Raw genomic sequence first — 21415 nt, forward strand, 5'->3', positions numbered from 1 at the left:
CATTTGGCATGCAAAGCAGGATGGGCACGGATAGTACAAAGTCAAACTTGCAGAGATCTCGCTCTACAAGGACTGATGTGCGTCCTTCCGAGGGAATTTGCTTCTTTCACTATATGGGGACGGTAGTAGCTTTTGTGGGTGGATGCAGGAGCGGTAAAGCCATTCTTCTGTTTGTTGATCTTCCGGTGGAATTATGTCTCAATCTTCTGATTGGATACTACTAATCCCTCAGTTTAGTCTTAATCTTCCAATCCCTTTTATTATTCTAACAGGTAGTTGCGGACCCTTATTGTAATGCCTGGAAGCTGGGTGATGGGCTTGTCAACGGTGAAGGGGGTGTTGCTTTTTTTAATCCATTCATAACATTGTGTTACTCCCTCACAGAGTCCTCATAACAAAGCAAAGAGGTTTTGAGGTAAAAAATCTAATCCAGAGATTTGAGTACTAATCATTGGCATTGGAGAGGTAAGGGAGAGGTCAGAGTTCAGAATTCACTTCCTAGTCCGAGATGAAAAAAATGCATAGACTTCAAGCCCCAGAGCCAGTTTAGCAGTCAGGCCCACAGAAGATGACCTTCGGACACATAGAAGGTTGCTCCATCAACGTATCCTGGGTTTCCTACCTGTGAATCATCTGCTACCATCTCCCATCCTAACATGACAACTTGTCTGAATGCCACAGGAGACAAAGATGTCTGTGGAAAGAGGAAATGTTAAATGGCACCATATATTATAGCTGCGTTCACTGCAAAACTAGTCAAATAAATCTGCTGTAGATAAATTCCTTTTGGGAAACTGTAGCCATCATATGAGTCAAGCTCCATCCTATATGTAAAATTATCTGGTTTGAAAAACCATTATAAGCTAAGGCGACCCTTCCAACCCAGAAAAGGCAAATCCCAACATCTGGAACCTGATGCTCTACTATCTACTACCCCTTACAGTCTTTGTCCCTTTGAACACGTTTCTGCCTCCCTGGCGTTTGCAGTATTTCCAGATGGGATCTCAAATGCCCCTTCCCTGCCATTTAGGAATCACTTCTCAGCCCTTTTGCCTGGATCAGCAGCCCACCTCTAGCCCGGTCCTGCTGGCATGATTGTGCCAAGGGACTGTGAGATGGTCAGAATGTAGAGTATGAGCCACCAACATGATCTTGGCACAGTCATTAAAATGCAATCCCAAGACCATGGAAGGAAAGTAAGTGACCATGTGTAATGTCTCAGTTGTGCTCAGGCGTGCTGATTGAGAACAGAATCTTTTTGGTGTAGGGCCCTCCATCTTGATTACTAAAGTGACCCAAAGTCTGTCTTTTAACCTTGTCCCCTTTGATCAGTCCTGAGCTCTGAATAAAGCTTGTGATACCACCTTTAACGCTCCCTGCTGCTTCCAAACTTTTCCACTGGACTATAGCTTTGCATGAAATTCTATTATAATCCTAATCTTTTGACCCCCCCAGTAGTGAAAATGGGTACAGCCGCCGACATTCAATGGGAGTAGGCCAGGAAGATTATTGCAGAAAGAGGGAATGGCAAAGCCAGGTTTTTTAGGGTTTAGCTGACTTCTAACCTATAGATCCTGAGCTGGAATTGGTGGTTGGGTGTAAAAGCGGGTTCTAACCTTAGCTATCCTTCAGCCTTCCTCTGAACTTGTGTCTTTTCCCCTTCCTCTCCTGTGCCTTCTGCTCTTGTGCTGCTGTCCCGTCTGTATCTCTCCAGCCTTCTACACTGCAGCACCGCTCACCTCGGCTGGGATCCTGCCGGTCATGCAGTCGCTGTGTCCTGATGGCCAAAGGGATGAGTTCGGCTTCCTGCAGTATTCTAATTCCACGTGAGTAACATTGAATGTGCTGATGTGAGGTAGCGGTCCACTGGCTGAAATGTCTCTTCCGACAGCGTGTGGTGTAGGTGGGTTTGGCTATTGCTTTTGTGAACAGTCAATCAATTTGTGATGATCCATTCATTGCTATTATAGTCTCTTATTTGGAGCAAATGGGAATTGTGCTGATTGCCTCAAGCTTTTGAACTCACAGTACATATTGTTTATGCATGACACCAACATTTTATCATTTGTGCCTCCTCAACATATTGTGTTTATTTAGGTAATGAAAAATCAAGGGCTAGTTAATGGATGTTTTAGACTGGATTGATACCCTAAGAAACCAATATTTACATATTCAGTCCACCATAAATGTGTTGAATTGTTTTCCTGAGTATCACCATAGAACCCAAGAACTAGAACATAACTTGGATTCGGTTCATCAACACAGGCAAAAAGTTACCTTTTTGAATAAACGACTGTCTGTGATTAAGACTGTTCCTGTCTATTTCGATCCCTGTGCAATTTTCTCTTTGCGCAGGGAACTGAATTATATGTCATATAATATGAAAAGGCATATGCATGGTAAAAGTAAATTTAAGTATTTAAGGGAAATATATATATATATATCTCTCACCAAGGTAATCACATGCTCCTCTGCATGTGAAGACAAGCCCTCCAGTTGAGAGTGGTTGAACGTAAGTTCTTTATTGTGGTAAATGGCAGGTAACAGCTGGCCCAACAGCACGGCATAACATGTTTCGACCCAGCCGCGGGTTAATCATATGCAATTTCCAAGGGGCAGTTACTCTGTGGATTTAAATACTTTGGTCCCTCTTCACCGTTTGATGTTGCAAAGTGCAAGCATATGAAAACGTTATCAATCAAAAATTCATAATTCTTAGTATGTTGGGGGATCATGGGATACTTGTTATGATCAGTACCCCAAAATAATATAATGCTGATTCATTCTCCTTCACAGTACTCGGGTTGATGCAGCCATGATCTGGATGTCCCCACACTGACAGGACTTCAATATCCATAATGCCTTGCTGCTGTGAAAAAGGCATCATTGCGTCCCTTTCATAGTAACACATAGTAACACAATGCTTAAATACCCTGTTTGCAACTCAAAACCAAAGATGCCCTCATACTGCCTCGTGTGGAGTCAAGTCCGTGTAGGGCTGGGCAGCAACAGTTTTATTACATCACATCCAAAGTACTTATCCTCGTGTGTTCGTTGTTATTAGTCCAAAGGCAGTACCTGCTGTTTCTGCCCGTCCCAAATTCTCCCAGTCTCGAGGTGCAAGGGTAAGTACCCCCCACAAACCCTGGCTGTTTCCAAAGTGCATTCATGGAGCCCTCCCGTTCTAACCGTGCCGCAGCCTCCAGTGAGCAGTGGCACAAACTGCGCATAATCCTCTCTAGCAAGTTAAATGCATCCGCGGGCATCCCATTAAACCTTTCCAAATGACCTTTGATGAAGAAGAGGGACGCCCAGCCTAGTGGGTCGGGGCTTGCTAGCATCAATGTCCCATAATGCACTCGGAATGCAAGTACATTTTATAACTTGTAATGTTAAAAATATATATTATACTTAATATCATATTATATATTATTATTACAATTATAGTAATTTGCCCTTGCCGCATAATTTAGTATAATCCGCCCCATCATTAGGTGCTCCCTTACCGCATAATAAATGTATCTAATACTCTTCGGTGCCCACCCTCTATTACGGGAAGCTCAAGGAGAGATAACACCGCAGGGCATTTCCTTCCCATCAATGTTCTTTGGGTATTGGTGTTAACCTAAAAGGTCTCCTGTGAGATGTCTCCTCCATCTTTTCAGAATTGTCAGTGAGTGAGTGAGTGCCCTAAAGGTTATCTCTGCTTATGTTTTACTTGGAAGCTATTCAGAAAACTATTGGAGGAATTACACTCTCGCCCTAAAACACCAATGTATATATATCCACAGTTATCGGAGTGGGACTCCTTGTGGTGTTCGAGTGAAAATACAGATCGGTCAGTGCACTGCAATCACATGCTCAGAAGAAGCCCTAGGGCCAAGGCATGATGAGACCGTTAACTGAAGGCTATGAAAAGCCGGATACATGCTGTGTTTTACAGTGCTTAATTTGAGCCGGTGGTTTCCGGTGCTGTGCACCGGCACTTCATAGTCAACACCAGCACTCATGACAGTCTGCCACATGATGGCACTTATTTCTTTACAAATTAAGTACTGAAACACGACTAGGGACTAAATAATTATTTTCAATTTATAGTCCTTGTAGATAAGTGTATTTTATTTGGGTGTCCCAAACAGCTGGTCTTACGGGGCCAACGTCGGACGCTCCAGGCCTTAGGAAGTCCGCGCGCCCTAAGCTGCTGAAATCCAGACACATAGTTGAGTAAATAAAGTTCCAGGCCCCAGAGAAGCTCGTGGGGCACCTTTCTCACTTAACCCGACTAACTACCCTGCTTGAATAGAAAGACGAACCTTGAGGCTCGGGTATTGAGTTGTGTCCAGGAAAAGACCTAGACCTGGGGCTAGACCAGGCGGTGTGAAGTGTGCACGCTTTTTACCTGAAGATACATTTGATCTAACACTGCAATGTCAGTATACTTGATAGCATAACGGATTCACAGACGTTTTTCACGGCATAATGTAACCATTCGTGTGCCACCTGCACGGGCTTCATGAAGTGTCGGAAGTACATGAAATACCTCGATTTTTAACAAAGGGTGTAGGAGAGGAAAAGGTTTGGTGACATTTTACAGATTCCCTAACCGTGTAAAATTGCACAGGATCGCACCTTGGGCCTGTGCGCCAGGAATCTGGAATGGGCCCAATTCATGGAAAAGGTTTTCAGATTAGATTCCCGGGCATCAAATCTAACAGAGTTTTCAGACATCAGCAGCAGCAGAATTCACGATTAAACAAGGCTGTGGTTCTCTTTTCCTCAGTCCTCGTGACTCTCAGCTAGATTCATGAACGTAAAATCGGCTCGCAAAGGGTCATATTCGCAGAATCTCGCCCTTTGCGAGCGCAATTTTTGCATTTGGGATTCATCATCCCAAATGCAAAAAACGCTATTACCGAAATCGCATATTTGCGAGGAATTGAATTTAAGGAATCTCTATTTGAGATTCCTTAAATGCAATTCATGAAACTTTTAAAATATGCGAATTCGCAAAATCCAGCCGCTATTTACTACGAATTGTAACTTCGTGGTAAATAGCGAAAACTCAGAAAAATGCACTTTAGTGCATTTTTCTGAGTGGTATGTTACACACACACACATGTCCTTTGGACATGTGTGTGCGCAACATCTGGTTACATTTGCTTTTCAGGGGTGCTACAGGGTGTCCTTTGGACACCCCTGGCACCCTTGAAATCGCTTCCTTATTTGCGATTAGCAAATTGCTAATCGCAAATAAGGAATAACTCCCCATTCATTCCTATTAGGCCCATAGGAATGAATGGGGCGTTATTCCTTATTTGCGATTAGCAATTTGCTAATCGCAAATAAGGAAGATGTAGGAATCGCAATATTTTTTGCAATTCCTACATGAATCCCGTTTTGCAAGTCCTTCATAGCGATCCCTTATGAATCGCTATTAAAGACTCGCAAAACGGGTCTTTGATGAATCTAGCTGTCTATACATAGAATAATGGCTCCGGATAAACACTTGTTTTTCTCATACAAGGAGTTTATACCTTCACTATATTCTCTTATTGGTTCCATGAGGTATTTTGGTTGCCTAGTTGTTTCTTTTCTAGTGTAGGGGTGCAGAAGAATATGGAGTTAAAATTCTCACACATTGGAAATACCTGTTGCAGCAAAGACATTGCTGCTGGATGTTGCGTCCGTATGTTTAGTTTTCTGCAAAAAGGTGATTTAACATGCAGCAACAGTCATCCAGTTTTTCTAGATCTTTGGGCGCGTTTCTGCTTAACCTTTGGTGATTAAAGTCCTCATATTTATCATGCAATTATACCGTTTGACTCCACCACATGTGTAATAAAACTGATTAACGGGCAGTTTTACGACTACAATAATATGTGCAATGACGCACAAGTTTGTGTTTAATCAGGTTACCGCACATATTTTTTGTATTTCACAACGCTGAATGCGGTCAGAGGCGTGTTGAGAGTGTATTTTTTTTATTTAGTTTTTTATAATAACGGGTGTAAGGCCATTCTCCAAATGGGTCCGTTTTGTGACCAGTACTCCTTTGGACAGTACTTCTGAAGTCCAGTCCTTCTGAAATCCAGTCCCTGGGTACAGCAAGTTTACCTGTCTTTATTTATTTATTTATTTATTTTTGGTCCCTTTTGGAGATTCGAGTTGAGCACTAATAAAACGCCGCTTGGATGCAGGGCTCGTTTTGCAGAAGCATTGGAAGCTCCTGCCCTGAACCCCTGTAGGTATTGCATTCTCCCCAGGAGCAGATGGTGGGTTCTGCCGCTGGCACTAAACCCAACAACCTAAATCTGCTTTTTTGCTGTGCATTTCCCTGGCAGTTCGGCTGCCCTTCAATTCAGCGGCCTAACAAAAGCCCCCGAAGGCGCTGGGCCTTCAGCAAAGGTAGTAGGTGGTGGGGCGGGTGGGGGCTTCCTGTACTTTGCAGGGACCCCCCCTCAAGTTTCGTTATGCCACTGCTTTAATTTGTTCCTCGGCCTTGTGCACTGGGAGATATGATGCAATGTGGTCCGATGCAGCACTCGCAGGATCCCGCCCCCCCACCCCCCCTTCCTCCAGTGCCAGAGGTGCCCTGCCGCGCTGACCCCTCTCTGACCTTAGAATCGATAGCACACCTGAGTTTGTACATACTCTGGGCCCCTCTGGAGACGTCATGTCGGGCCACATTACAGTAATGAAATCCTTTCTCCTGACGTCACTTAGCCTGGAGGGTTTGTGAGGGGAAGCCCTGGAGGAGACATGGAGGGTGAGCATGGTCTGTGGAGGCCAGAAGCCGAGGGCAAGGGTACCCTTAGCAGTCTAGACGCGGGCATAGGAGGTGGGGGCAGGGGGCTGGAAGGTGATAGACCATGCTGAATTAAGAGAGACCCACGTGTAGTCTTGGGGCCGTTATCGATATGGCCTGCCTTCATGCTCAATACATGGTGACCCAAATGTAGCCACTGGCCCCCTACTGGGAGTATTGACGCATAATATTAATGATGAGAGTGTAGCCTTGAAGCCCTTTGGGAGTGCATACCCTCCTGCCTGGTGCATAATGACTCAAACGAGGCCTCACGACCCTTCTTGAGAATGTATGCCCTCCTGCTCGATGCATTGCAACCCAAGTGAAGGCTTGGGACCCTTCGTTGACGTGCCTGCCTTCCTTGATACATAGTGACCCTATCAAAGGCTCAGGGCCCTCACTGAGTCACTATGCACCAACCAGGAGGGTATGCACTCCAAACACAGCATCAGGACCCTTCTTAGGAATGCATGCCCTCCTACTCAATGCATGGCAACCCAAGTAAAGCCTTGGGACCCTTCTTGGAGAGCGTTCCCTCCTTCATGAATAGTGACCCAATCAAAGGCTAGGGCCCTTATCAGGAGTATATATCCTCCTGCCTGCTGCATAGGGACCCAAAGGAGGCCTCTGGACCCTGCTGGGAATGCATTGCTCCATGCTCGATGCATAACAATCCAAGTGAAGCCTTGGAACCCTTCCTTGACGTGCCTGCCCTCCCTGATGCATAGTGACCCTATCAAAGGCTCAGGGCCCTCACTGGAGTGCATGCCCTCCTCTTAGATGCATAGTGACCCACATGTAACTTCAGTACCCTTATTGTGGTTGCATGGCCTCCTGCACTGAGGGGATCTGACAATAAAACCTTTGGATTTTCAAACTTTGACTTTGGCACAAGTGTATGTGGCCAGGGTACTCTAGAGGGGCATCCATAGGTGCTCACTTCTGGGCACACTTATGGGTGATCACTTGACAGCTGCTCTTGGGTTCGAATTACTTCTTGGTGTGGCAGGGTGGGCATGCTAGTTGCTATCAGTAGATATTACATTTCGTATTACTCTGTCCATCTAAAGCAAACTACAAGGAAGGAGTGGTGTGGATTATTTTGCAAACATGTCAAATTTGGAACATCTTATGTCTGCCCCTTGCATCGCCCAGGTGTCCCAAAAACCACCACAGTGCTTTTGATGGAAGGGTGGATGTGAAACTTCGTATGAGCTTGACTTAAGGGACCCCATCATCAGTTTCACCAGTCCCTATAGTCATTAGACATTTCTTGACTCGTTGTCTGAAAGATGTAAGCAAAACGGGGTTTTCTGTCACTCTCCTCTGGCCATGGAACAATCTATTTTCTGTGTCATTCTTGATCACCAGCACCCTTTGTGTTTCAGTTTTGCGTGCTCCAAGCTCAGCCTGCCGAAAGGACACTTGCACATTGACACTGTTGCACAGATGCGCTGATATAATTGAGCTCTAGCCTGGATTTTAGCTCTGTCTTTTAGAAAGTGTCTGCACAAATGACCTCGAGAGACCGGAAGTTCGCATATTCGTTAATGCGATAACTTTGGATGCTGCTACACCCAGCATGTTTGGTAGAGATGAAACAGGAAGAGGGTGTGTGTGTGTGTGGTGTGGGGGGGGGGGGAGGCATGGGATTCGCCTGGAGGTAACTGAGGCCTTATCTTGGTAATCTTCACTCCACCGCCCCAAAGGCTCCTTTTCCATCACCTGACAACCTTGCTTACCCACATCTTAACTGCGATCTGGTGCAAACTGATGACACGTTTGAGCTCTTTCACCCTCTGTGCATTTTGTATTCTGATTGCACACACTGTGGAACTCCCCGCCCGCCAACCACAGAGTGACGACACCAAGTCCAACCTCGGGTGTCGGCTTCTCCGTCATGGAAGCCAGTTCCGAGCATTTCACTGTGGAAAGGAAGTTCAACTGGAGACCAGCGCCTCGAACTGGGCCATGTGGCTGATCTGTTTGTTGTGCAACCTTTCAAAGTATGCCTGCCAAGCATATCCGCCCGACTGTGGGTGTGCGAGCTCTGCGCAAAGGCATGGCGCCTAAGCCCGCGCCTGCGCAGAACATTCCACGTGCATCTCAGTGTGTTGTTCTTACAGGCAGGGCCGGCTTTAGCGCTGGTGGCGCTCAATGCGACAACGCTTGCCGGCGCCCCCTAACGGCCACCTCCTCCACAAATTCCCTCACTACCACCCTCAACAGCAGTGCTTGAAATGAAAAAATTGAATTGCAGGTACTCTGTATCAGATAGTACCTGCTTATTTATAAGAAGTGTCGGTACTCTCCAATTAAAGGTATTGCATGTCTCTTGAGAAGCACCAGTACTCTCCCTCCCAAAATAAACAAGCATTGGAAATGCAATAGGTCTCGGATTTATTTGAGTTAGAGCTAATGGCATTGTAAATGGCAATGTCTTTTAGCCATGTGTTATGGAGTGTATGCATGTGGTGTGTAATGGAATTATGTGGTATGGATTGGAATTGTTCACCCTGCACACTCGCTGCTCTGCACTCACTGCTCTGCACTCACTACTCACTACTCTGCACTCACTGCTCTGCACTCACTACTCTCACTACTGTGCACTCACTACTCACTACTGTGCACTCACTACTGTGCACTCACTACTCACTACTGTGCACTCACTCACTACTGTGCACTCACTACTCACTACTGTGCACTCACTACTCACTACTGTGCACTCACTCACTACTGTGCACTCACTACTCACTACTGTGCACTCACTCACTACTGTGCACTCACTCACTACTGTGCACTCACTACTCACTACTGTGCACTCACTACTCACTACTGTGCACTCACTACTCACTACTCTGCACTCACTACTCACTACTCTGCACTCACTACTCACTACTCTGCACTCACTACTCACTACTGTGCACTCACTCACTACTGTGCACTCACTCACTACTGTGCACTCACTACTCACTACTGTGCACTCACTACTCACTACTCTGCACTCACTACTCACTACTGTGCACTCACTACTCACTACTGTGCACTCACTACTCACTACTGTGCACTCACTACTCACTACTGTGCACTCAGTACTGTGCACTCACTACTCACTACTGTGCACTCACTACTCACTACTGTGCACTCACTACTCACTACTGTGCACTCACTCACTACTGTGCACTCACTACTCACTACTGTGCACTTACTCACTACTGTGCACTCACTACTCACTACTGTGCACTCACTACTCACTACTGTGCACTCACTCACTACTGTGCACTCACTCACTACTGTGCACTCACTACTCACTACTCTGCACTCACTACTCACTACTCTGCACTCACTACTCTGCACTCACTACTCTGCACTCACTACTCTGCACTCACTACTCTGCACTCACTACTCTGCACTCACTACTCTGCACTCACTACTCTGCACTCACTACTCTGCACTCACTCACTACTGTGCACTCACTCACTACTCTGCACTCACTCACTACTGTGCACTCACTCACTACTCTGCACTCACTACTCTGCACTCACTACTCTGCACTCACTACTCTGCACTCACTACTGTGCACTCACTACTCTGCACTCACTACTCTGCACTCACTACTCTGCACTCACTACTCACTACTCTGCACTCACTACTGTGCACTCACTACTCTGCACTCACTACTCTGCACTCACTACTCACTACTCTGCACTCACTACTCTGCACTCACTACTCTGCACTCACTCACTACTGTGCACTCACTCACTACTGTGCACTCACTCACTACTCTGCACTCACTCACTACTCTGCACTCACTACTCTGCACTCACTCACTACTCTGCACTCACTACTCTGCACTCACTACTCTGCACTCACTACTCTGCACTCACTACTCTGCACTCACTACTCTGCACTCACTACTCTGCACTCACTACTCTGCACTCACTACTCTGTACTCTGCACTCACTACTCTGCACTCACTACTCTGCACTCACTACTCTGCACTCACTACTCTGCACTCACTACTCACTACTCTGCACTCACTACTCGCTACTCTGCACTCACTACTCACTACTCTGCACTCACTACTCACTACTCTGCACTCACTACTCTGCACTCACTACTCTGCACTCACTACTCTGCACTCACTACTCACTACTCTGCACTCACTACTCAGCACTCACTACTCTGCACTCACTACTCACTACTCTGCACTCACTACTCACTACTCTGCACTCACTACTCACTACTCTGCACTCACTACTCACTACTCTGCACTCACTACTCACTACTCTGCACTCACTACTCTGCACTCACTACTCACTACTCTGCACTCACTACTCGCTACTCTGCACTCACTACTGTGCACTCACTACTCACTACTCTGCACTCACTACTCACTACTCTGCACTCACTACTCACTACTCTGCACTCACTACTCTGCACTCACTACTCTGCACTCACTACTCTGCACTCACTACTCTGCACTCACTACTCACTACTCTGCACTCACTACTCACTACTCTGCACTCACTACTCACTACTCTGCACTCACTACTCACTACTCTGCACTCACTACTCTGCACTCACTACTCTGCACTCACTACTCTGCACTCACTACTCTGCACTCACTACTCTGCACTCACTACTCTGCACTCACTACTCTGCACTCACTACTCACTACTCTGCACTCACTACTCACTACTCTGCACTCACTACTCACTACTCTGCACTCACTACTCTGCACTCACTACTCTGCACTCACTACTCTGCACTCACTACTCTGCACTCACTACTCACTACTCTGCACTCACTACTCACTACTCTGCACTCACTACTCACTACTCTGCACTCACTACTCTGCACTCACTACTCTGCACTCACTACTCTGCACTCACTACTCACTACTCACTACTCTGCACTCACTACTCACTACTCTGCACTCACTACTCTGCACTCTGCACTCACTACTCTGCACTCACTACTCTGCACTCACTACTCTGCACTCACTACTCACTACTTTGCACTCACTACTCTGCACTCACTACTCTGCACTCACTACTCACTACTCTGCACTCACTACTCTGCACTCACTACTCACTACTCTGCACTCACTACTCACTACTCTGCACTCACTACTCACTACTCTGCACTCACTACTCACTACTCTGCACTCACTACTCTGCACTCTGCACTCACTACTCTGCACTCTGCACTCACTACTCTGCACTCACTACTCTGCACTCACTACTCTGCACTCTGCACTCAGCTGGTGGTGTCTGTGTGTGCATGGCAGTGGTGGTGTGCGTGTGTGCATGGCAGTGGTGGTGTGCGTGTGTGCATGGCAGTGGTGGTGTGCATGTGTGCATGGCAGTGGTGGTGTGCGTGTGTGCATGGCAGTGGTGGTGTGCGTGTGTGCATGGCAGTGGTGGTGTCCGTGTGTGCATGGCAGTGGTTGTGTGCGTGTGTGCATGGCAGTGGTGGTGTCTGTGTGTGCATGGCAGTGGTGGTGTACGTGTGCATGGAACCTACTTGCAATCAGACGTGTTGGTTGTCACCAGAATGCCTCGTTACTGCTGCCGGTAAGGGAAGCGCTATTGTCTGTTTTCCAATACTGCCAAACGTGCGTCTGTACAGGGGTCTGTACTACTATTTAAACAGCCTGACGCTCGCTGTTATGCTGGTCAGTAACCTTTGTTTAAAGTTCCCCTTGCATCATCAAGTAGAGCGACCCTCCCGTTGTGACCTAGAGCCCATTCTCCCGCCCATAGCTTTATTGGCTGTTTTGTCGGGCCATGCCCAGGCTAGTGACACCCAGTACAACCAGGGTGAGTCAGCCCCAGAGCATCAGCCCGAATATAGCACTCAGCGCTTTAAATCCTAGACTGTTCCAGTCAACAAACCAAAGAGTCTTAGGCATGATAAAGGTATTAATAGTTGTATATATTTCAACCCTGAGGCTTGGTATACCTTGTTGTGCCCCCCCCCCCCAGCCCCCTGATCCCCCCCGAACCGCATTCCTGAGCCTTATGCCAAGGACATGACATCCACTCCACGAGGGTGCTGGTATTTCAATTACTGCAGCCAGCAGGGGTAAAAAGAGTAAATATTGTAGCACTAAGCAGCAGCGCCACGGGAGCAGCAGAGCCGGCGCTCAGGCGTCACTCTTCTTCACCAGGAGTCGGGAGACATCCAGAACAACAGTCAGTGAGGTAATAAATAGCATGTGAATAAATGTGACATGCAGTAGACACGTAGACCCGGCCCTGATAGGTAAGTGCCGGTGCTAAGCACCAGAAAGCACCGGCACAATTAGCAAAGCAACCCGCTTCTGCCTCAGCTGCGGGGGGCGCGCGCAGCCGTGAACGGCGGCTGCACGCGAGCACTGGCACGCAATCTGAGAGGCAGGGACGGCACGCGACTGGGGCAAGCCGGTGTGTCCTGTTGAAAGAGGGTGCCCCTCCTTAGGCGCTCGGTGACTTGTTGGGGGCCTGTAGACGACTGTGCACCTGCCCATCCTTGTGCAAGACAGTCTGTCAAGTGCTCACCCTCATTTGGCGAACGTCACCATGGAGCGCAAAGACACGCCGAGACGAGGTAGGAAGGGGGGGGGTCTCTATGTGTGCATGCGCTGCGGCGACGGGGGGTAGGGGGCGAGGGGGGGATGTTCTGTATGTGTGTGAGTGTGTGTATGTGCGGCGAGGGGGGGGGTCTGTATGTGTGTGCGTGCGTGTGAGTCTGCTTCCAAGGAGCCATGGGAGACAGGAGGCGCGCGCGACCTGATCCCAGTTCCAAGGTTGGGCGTGCACCTCACTTGTCTGTCTCCCTTGACTCCTTGAAAGCCAGAATGATTGCAATAGAGTCTCGGAACGACAGATTGCTTCGCAATCTGTTCGCAGTTCCGAGACCTAAAAAGTGCTGGTACTTCGTACCGGACAGTACCGGCCCATTTAAAGCACTGCTCAATAGTGCCGCTAAAGTCTCCATAATCACTCTCTCTCAAATGCATTTCTTGTGTTTTTATAGTGCTACTCAACCAGTGTAGGTAGAGTATCGGAGCCCTTTACATCACACACTCACATTATACAGAGACAATGCATCATGTGTGTTAATCAGTGCATAAGAAATATTTTAAAAGACAAGGGACTACAAGGTGCAGGTGTCACATTTCATCCATACTGGTGGGCAGTATAGATTAAGAGTGCTTGGTCTGGAGGAATACAAACTCAGGCTTTAAAACGCAACACTGTGGTTTGGGTATGCCTTACTAATAACAATTGATTATTGCCCTAAAGATACGTTTTTAGCAATATTAGGATAATGAAAGGTACGGGGGAAAAATCATAGTGCTGTTACCTACACCCAGGGCTGCTGGAAATATGTGATTATGCAGCTGCAGCTTTTTTCACATTAATATAGGTTTGGTGCATTTGCCACATAATTCATCATCTCCTGCAAAATCTGAAGATTTTAACAAAAAACTTGTTTCCAACTTAAACGGTTCAAAAGTTATTAAAATGCAGTAACACCTGTTGCTGTGCAGTGAAAGGCCCTTTGCAAAAGTTGAGTGGTCATCTTTCTGTTGCTTCGTGCTATTTGGGTGTTAAACTCAGTGGCGGCGGATACAGAGTGCTTGGGCGGGTGGAGAAGGCGCGAGGGAGTGCCGAGGGGGATGGAGTGGAAGCATTAAAAATAAAAACAATTAAGACTTACCTGGTGCTGGCAGCTGCCTCGCACGCCTCTGCTTCCAGTACCTGGTCCCAGCATTCCCTGGGACAGCATCACAAATATCTCCTCCAATCCCCGCGCTGTTCTCAATCATGAGGATTGGCCTTAGTAAGATGGATTAACACTTTCTCAGGCACTTGGAGTCTGCTGTTTCTCCAACCTGGCTGTGCAATACAGCCGGATTGGGGAAACTTAAGTGCGCATGTCGGTTTCACCAGCCTAAGACAGCCGGCCAAACTGACATGCGCACTTAACTTAGCACCTACCACTCCTCCCCCCTCCCATGGCCCGCCTCTCCCTGCATATGTTTGCTCAGCCAGCAGTTGAAAAATAAAACAAAAATAAAATATAATTTTAGTTTTCAGCTGCTGGCTCTGTGCCAGTGGGGCGATGCTCCTCCGCCATTGCGGGTGACCTGCAGCTGGTTAAACTGGTACTAATGAGGTGCAGCCAATGCCCACAGTGGTAAAAAGTGTAAATTTAACAAAATAATGAAATAATACTATTACAATGTATGCCGCATTATACTGCATAATTTGCCTTTCCTTGCCAAATAATTTACTCAACCCTGACGTATAATTTGGTTTTTCTCTTTTATATAATTCTAGTGGTCTTGCCAGTAGCGGCTGCTATCGAATGGGGGTGGGAGGGGTAAAGCGGAGGGGCGTGAATAAAAATAAATCAATTGATTACTTACTGCCTCTTCTCCGTCTTCTTCTCCGGCAGCAGAAAGCACAGCCTCCCAGAATCCTCTAGCCACGATGCTGCCTTACAGCAGCGTTTCAGCGTTGCGTTACAGCCGCGTTGTGATTGGTCTGAGCGCTGTGGTTTGGCGCTTGGAGAGGGACTGGGAGGCTGTGCATGTTCTCCACCCAGGCTATGCAATTCAGCCTGTGGAGAACATGCAAGTGTGCATGACGGTTTGCCTGGTCCGCGGCAGCTGACCTTACCGTCATGCACACTTAAGCTGCAGCCGCCACTCCTCCTGCCTCTGGGTCATGGAGGCACAGCCCCTCCCGACCCTAACCTAACCTGGCTTCACCTCGTGCTAAATACAAAAAATAAAATGAATGTTGGTTTTTTTTTGTATTCAGCTTGCTGTTGAAGCAGTAGGGCTATGCTCCTCCATTGGGCGTTATCTATCTCTTGCAGTTTGCTTGCAGCTCTTTGATGACAGTTAATAGCTAACTGTGCCGTATTAGGATTGTGATTTTATAAACTGCAAGTAACAAAAAACATCTCTGACAAAAGCAGTAATCCACTGAAATACCTACATGATATGCACTTTTGTGATCTGCATGGCTGTGCATCAAGCCAATTAACCCTCTGTGCAACTTTATGAGGAGTCGAAACTTCCAGTAGACAGAACTCCAATCTCTCTCCAGCAGGCCCATTAACCACCAGAGTTATCTTGACATTGTATTGTTACCTGAAGATTGCTGAACCCAAGGAACTCTGCAGCAGGCGCTTATAAATCCAAAATATATTTGAAAACTCAGGGCCACCCACCGTCGTGCCGGCCTAAAGCCGGCCCTGCTTAGGGGGAGGGCGTGCGCCGACTGAAGATTTCTCCGGACAATGAATGCAGAAACACTTCGCTATTAGAATACGAGAAGGTCCATCATTTCGAGAAATTGTTTTTTAACCATTTAAGGAACCCCAATTTATGAATTCTCCACGCCCTGAAGAAGCCCCAGCCTGAAAGGCCAATTATGGTGGGGGGGGGGGGGAAGACACGTGTTTGCTGTGCCATAAACCTTTTGTTTTCTGCTTTGACTTTGTCTTGAAAGACTCAGAGTTGGGGCCATATGTATCGAGCACAAATGCGTTCATTGCGATTCGCATTTTTGCTAAATGGTATGTATGAAGCAAATCTGCGTGCAAAATAAGGAATCGCAAAATTTGCGATTCCTTATTTTGCGATTGCATTTAAGGAATTGCAAATTTTGCGATTCATTAAATGCAATGTAAGAAGCACAAAAAAAGTGCAATTTCGCCTTAAGAAATCGCAAATTACCACCAACTTCAAGTTGGTGGTAATTTGCAATTTCTTTAGAAAAATGCACTTTTTTGCATTTTTCAAAGTGCCATGTGACGCACATACATGCCCTTAGGGCATGAATGTGTGCCACATGTGCACCCATGCTTATTTCAGGGGTGCAACAGGGTGTCCTTTTGACACCCTTGCACCCTTGAAATTGCATTCTCAATTTGCGATTCGCTAATTGCTAATCGCAAATTGAGAATCTCTTCGAACATTTATGGCAGCCGGCTCAGATAATCATCCATATTGTAAAATAATCTGTAGCCACTAGCCAGTAAGCTATCTTTGGTAGCCAAAGAAGAGTGTGCAACAGAACAGTGGAAACCAAAGACCGACAGGCTCCGTGGTTACATTTGGATACAGCAGTCACTGTTGAAGGCTTGTACGCTGCTGTGGATGGTTACCCTCTGGACTCCAATCAATAAGCCAAGGTTTCCAGAGCGCGGACATCAATGAAGCAGATTACTTGCTTTGCCTTCCCTTTGGGCCGAACCACGATTAGGGCTACAATAAGAGGAAAAGAGACTGATTACGAGTTTTATTGACCAGATCACTGGTCAGTAACTTAACTAATGTTTAAACTGCATGGATGAATCGTAAGAAAATCCCAAACTGAAAGAAGCAGCACAGTTATTCAGAAAATTACGAAGAGTATCTTTCAACGTCCAAGCATACGAATTGGTCTAATAACAGTAATTATAGACTGCATTCATACCATTCTCATTGCATGCCCACACACCAGTGTTTAGTGAGTCTGCCATTTTTTCTTTGCTTGAATTGATTGTTGAGCAATAGTTGGTCCATTGAGTTGAATCCTACGGACCTTTCTTCCAAAACAGAGCGGACCTATATTTTAATCAAAATGCGAGTAATATATTCTGTTTTCAAGAAATATTTGGGTGTTCTACGTGACTTCTTCCTTTTCTTGACCAGGAGTTGACATTGACAGAGCCATCTTTGTCCTTCTCTAGGGTAACCCAGCTGTTGGAACGGATAAATGAGGTTGTGGAAGAGAGCAACCTGTTTGATCCAGACCGACCTGGGCTTGATGATGAGCTGCATTCCCTCCGAAGGCACCTTGAGTCTCTGGGCAGCGATCCGTACTCCTTGGGGAATGCCGACAGTCAGAAAGGTAGGAGGAGGTGGCTGGTCAGCAATGGAAAGAAGTAGGAGTTTACGGTTTGGCTTAATTTCTTTAATTGTATTCTTTAAGATTGCTTGTTCTTTTGGTGATTTCCAAACTGTGTTTTGGGATGAAAAATGTAAAATTGATACTTGTATAGCGCACTACTCACCCGCAAAGGTCTCAAGGCGCTTGTACGAATACCGCTGTGGAACCCATCCTGGCTTTCCCTGTGAGGTGTCCACTCCTGGGCACCCCCAAGGTGGAGGCCAGGCATCCTTAGCGTTGTGGGGGCCGTTGTGGAGATTAAGCAAGCTATTGCCCAGAGTTGCAGAGTGGGACTCCAGGATTAGAATAGGCACCGAGGCGAGAATTATCAGGTCAGTGGAATTTTTGAGCTCAAGACCCGCCGAGGCGGGGAATTGAACCCTGGTCCCGGGCTAGTCCTCTGCATCAGGGTCTGCCTCTCTAACCATTGAGTAAAAATTCAGTAGGTGCGCTGCACAGCTTAGTTAGGTTTATGTTTTGGAGGGTTAATTGAGAGGTTTACTTATGTATGGGTGCTCCTGCAGGAGGCGTAACCGTCCATTTACCCTGGTGAATAATCTTAGAATGAGTGTGTTCATGAATTATGTACACATCCCTGCTGTGGGCACTCCACTAGGGTTCGTCAAAGACAGACTCCACTATGTTTTGAAGTATATTTATTTGGTGTTCATCAAATGTTAACCTTCGTGTTTTTTTAATTTCCTTATCCATTGTTTTTAACAATATAATCTTTTCAGAACGGTGCTCCGATGCATTTCGGGCATGAATCGCCCTTTCTCAAGGAGCCCTGGGTCCCCACCACCACGATCTGTGGCAGCTGGATGACTTCAGACCCCACTGTGTTGAGTGCTGGAGAGCAGCGCCGCTATCAGCCCCAATTCATTCCTGCCGCTATCAGCCCCCATTCATTCCTGCCGCCGTCATGGAGGCGCTGATTCCCGTCATCAACAAACTGCAGGATGTCTTCAACACAGTGGGGTCTGACGTCATCCAGCTGCCACAGATCGTGGTGGTGGGGACCCAGGGCTCCTTGAGAAAGGGCGATTCATGCCCGAAATGCATCGGAGCACCGTTCTGAAAAGATTATATTGTTAAAAACAATGGATAATTCAAAGAGCTTGGAACTCGCCTTTCTATCAGGCCTATATTTCCATTACCCTTTTCAAAGTAAATCACAAGACGGTTCCCTCTGACTTTTAAGTGCTGCCCTCCCAGTCAGCCGCCTTATACCAGTGCTATGGTATTTATCCCAGATAAAGCACTAACACTCTGTGTTTCTTCCACTCCAGGACCTTTAAGATCATTCATCAACTCTTATGAGAAGAGATTACCATAGTTAAATCCCATGCTGCTGCTGGACTAATGTTCTTATTTTCTTTTGATGGCTCATTTCTGTCTCCCTTTTCTTAATTCCCCACCTCCAGCGAAATGAGGGTGCCTTACATTGTAAAGCATATTGTGTTTCTTTTTTTATTTTGTGGGCTGGTAAAGGCAGCTGAGTGGGTGGTAGTCTCTGTTTTTGTGGTCTCACAGGGAGAGGCCCAAGCGTGGGCAGATTGGAGATGAGGTTTGAATGGTCACAGCACTTCCTCACCTGGTGGCTGAACAGAAGGGAGGTTTGCAGATCCTTGCTGTTGGGCCACAAAGAGGTTGCATGTTTCAAAGAGACCTTGCTCTTTATAGGCAGTCCTTTCATGGAAGTTGTGAAGTTTGACGTCTGCGATGCATCCATGCCCAGTGCCACTTGTCATCTTTCCCGCCTGTATTTGGTCAAACACCCCTGTATCTGGGCCTGCCTAACCTCCCTGTCCTGCCCATGTATGTGGACCAGGTGCCCGGGATTTGGTTCCAGCATTGTGTTGATCCTTTTACCCTGTATATGTTGTGATGTACCTCTATCTGTCCGTATGCCCCTATATCTGGGCCCGATACCCTGTAAATCCACAACAGTAGTACCATTCCCGGTCCATGTCCCATCACCACTATATTTGGATTCACCCCTCTGTATTTCACACTCCACCCCTATATCACAGCAAATGGACAGTAACAGAAGCCTGTACTGTGGCCCACCTGTCTCCTATCATCTTGACAAGCCACTGGCTACCAGAGAAAACTGGCCTCTTTCATGGCTAGAGGGCAAAGCCCTTGTTAGCAGTGCAAGAAGGTGTAAACACTGTTCATGTGTTAGGATATTACATTTGTATAGTCTTTTAGCTGTTCTGTCCTTGTGGCACTTTCTTCAAGTGAGTGCCCTTTGGGGAGGAACAATTATTTAATAGTTTGTTTGTGTTTTATTGTGCGGGATGAGTAGATATTGATTTGGTATTTAGGTTTCCATCAATGAGATTTAGGAACGCTTTTGTAGTATTTGTGAATGCGCCAAAGGACTTTCACATTTCTCTCTGTTTTGGGTGGATTAATTTTTCATTTCTTGTCTAGACTGTATTCTCTATACATGCATCACAATCCAGAACAGTGTCTTAGGATGCAATGGAGGCAAGATTGTGTTAAGTTTATGCTAGTTTTATTTGTATGTCTCAAGGATGTATATTGATGTTAGAATTGACCGTGGCAGGCCCTTTATAAAGGTTAACTGGTCGACTTTCCTGTTGCGTGTTGCTGTAGTAGGTTTTCATCTAATACTAATGCGATGAAAAATGTGCCCAGGCAGTGTTAACACGTGTGAAAACGACAAAAAATGAATTGATAATGCCACAAAAGATACCGCTATGGCTGCATTATTTGCATTTTCTTGCCACATAATTTAGTCGCCCGTGCCACATAATTTGATTTGCCGCAGCTGCTTATTTCTAGAGGCCCAGCCTATAATGTGTACATTGGAAAGATTTTCACACAGCCACAAAGACCGGGTTGTTTTCTTCTCCTCTCGCCTTCTGGTCTTCCATTCTTTCTCGGTTTCCTTCACTCGGTTTTCCTCACCCTAGAAGGGGCGCCCTACAGAGAGGAGCCCCGTTCTGTGCAATAACTTCCACAAAGACAGAAAAGCAAAGCAGACGCAGAAGCAGACGCAGAAGCTCGCCAAGTGCGGAGCCTGCAAGTGCGGCCTGGAAATGGAAACTGCCAGACACAAATCAAGCTGAAGCCCAGAGAAGGGAGAATCTGCTGTCGGTGTGAGAAGGGGGGGAGGGGGGGGGGCGCTTCTCTCCCGCGACCTCAGTGCAAGGAAGCCCAATACATATAAATTGTCTAGTATTTGCATTTTAATGATCTAGCTTGCATTGCGTCTGGTACTGCTGCTTTGACTTGACTGAGAACAGAGCACAGTACATTGTGCGCTCATCTCCTCATTCATTTACCCTCATACTATTGCACCCCATCTCCTCCCGGCGAAACTGTTCCTCCATTTTCCGTTATCCATCTCTCTCCCCCCCCACTCTCTCTCTCGCTCTCTCTCTCTCTCACTTTCCCTCTCGATCTCTCCCGCCCCACTCTGTCTCTCTTTCTTTCTCTCTCTCGCTTTCCCTCTCTCTCCTCTCGATCTCTCCCGCCCCACTCTGTCTCTTTCTTTCTCTCTCTCTCCCTCCCCACCCTGTGTCTCTCTCCCTCTCTCTAATTCTCCCTCTCCCACTCTCCCCTCTCTCTCCAGACTGTCTGTCTGTCTGTGTGTCTCCCTCCCCCTCTCTCTTTGTCTCTCTCCCCCTCACTCTCT

At 46.8% G+C, this 21415-nt stretch overlaps 1 protein-coding gene across 1 annotated transcript in view; it reads left to right on the plus strand.

Moving 5' to 3' along the window:
• Positions 1-21415, plus strand: part of ABCA2 (ATP binding cassette subfamily A member 2) — a 693258-nt gene that overhangs the window by 242649 nt on the left and 429194 nt on the right. The window contains exons 3-4 of the mRNA XM_078642051.1: positions 1715-1826; positions 17546-17706. Of these exons, the coding sequence (XP_078498177.1) occupies positions 1715-1826; positions 17546-17706 (273 nt within the window). The remainder of the gene's footprint in view (positions 1-1714; positions 1827-17545; positions 17707-21415) is intronic.

Source organism: Lissotriton helveticus, chromosome 5_1 (genome assembly GCF_964261635.1).
Source record: "Lissotriton helveticus chromosome 5_1, aLisHel1.1, whole genome shotgun sequence".
NCBI classification, from domain to species: domain Eukaryota; kingdom Metazoa; phylum Chordata; class Amphibia; order Caudata; family Salamandridae; genus Lissotriton; species Lissotriton helveticus.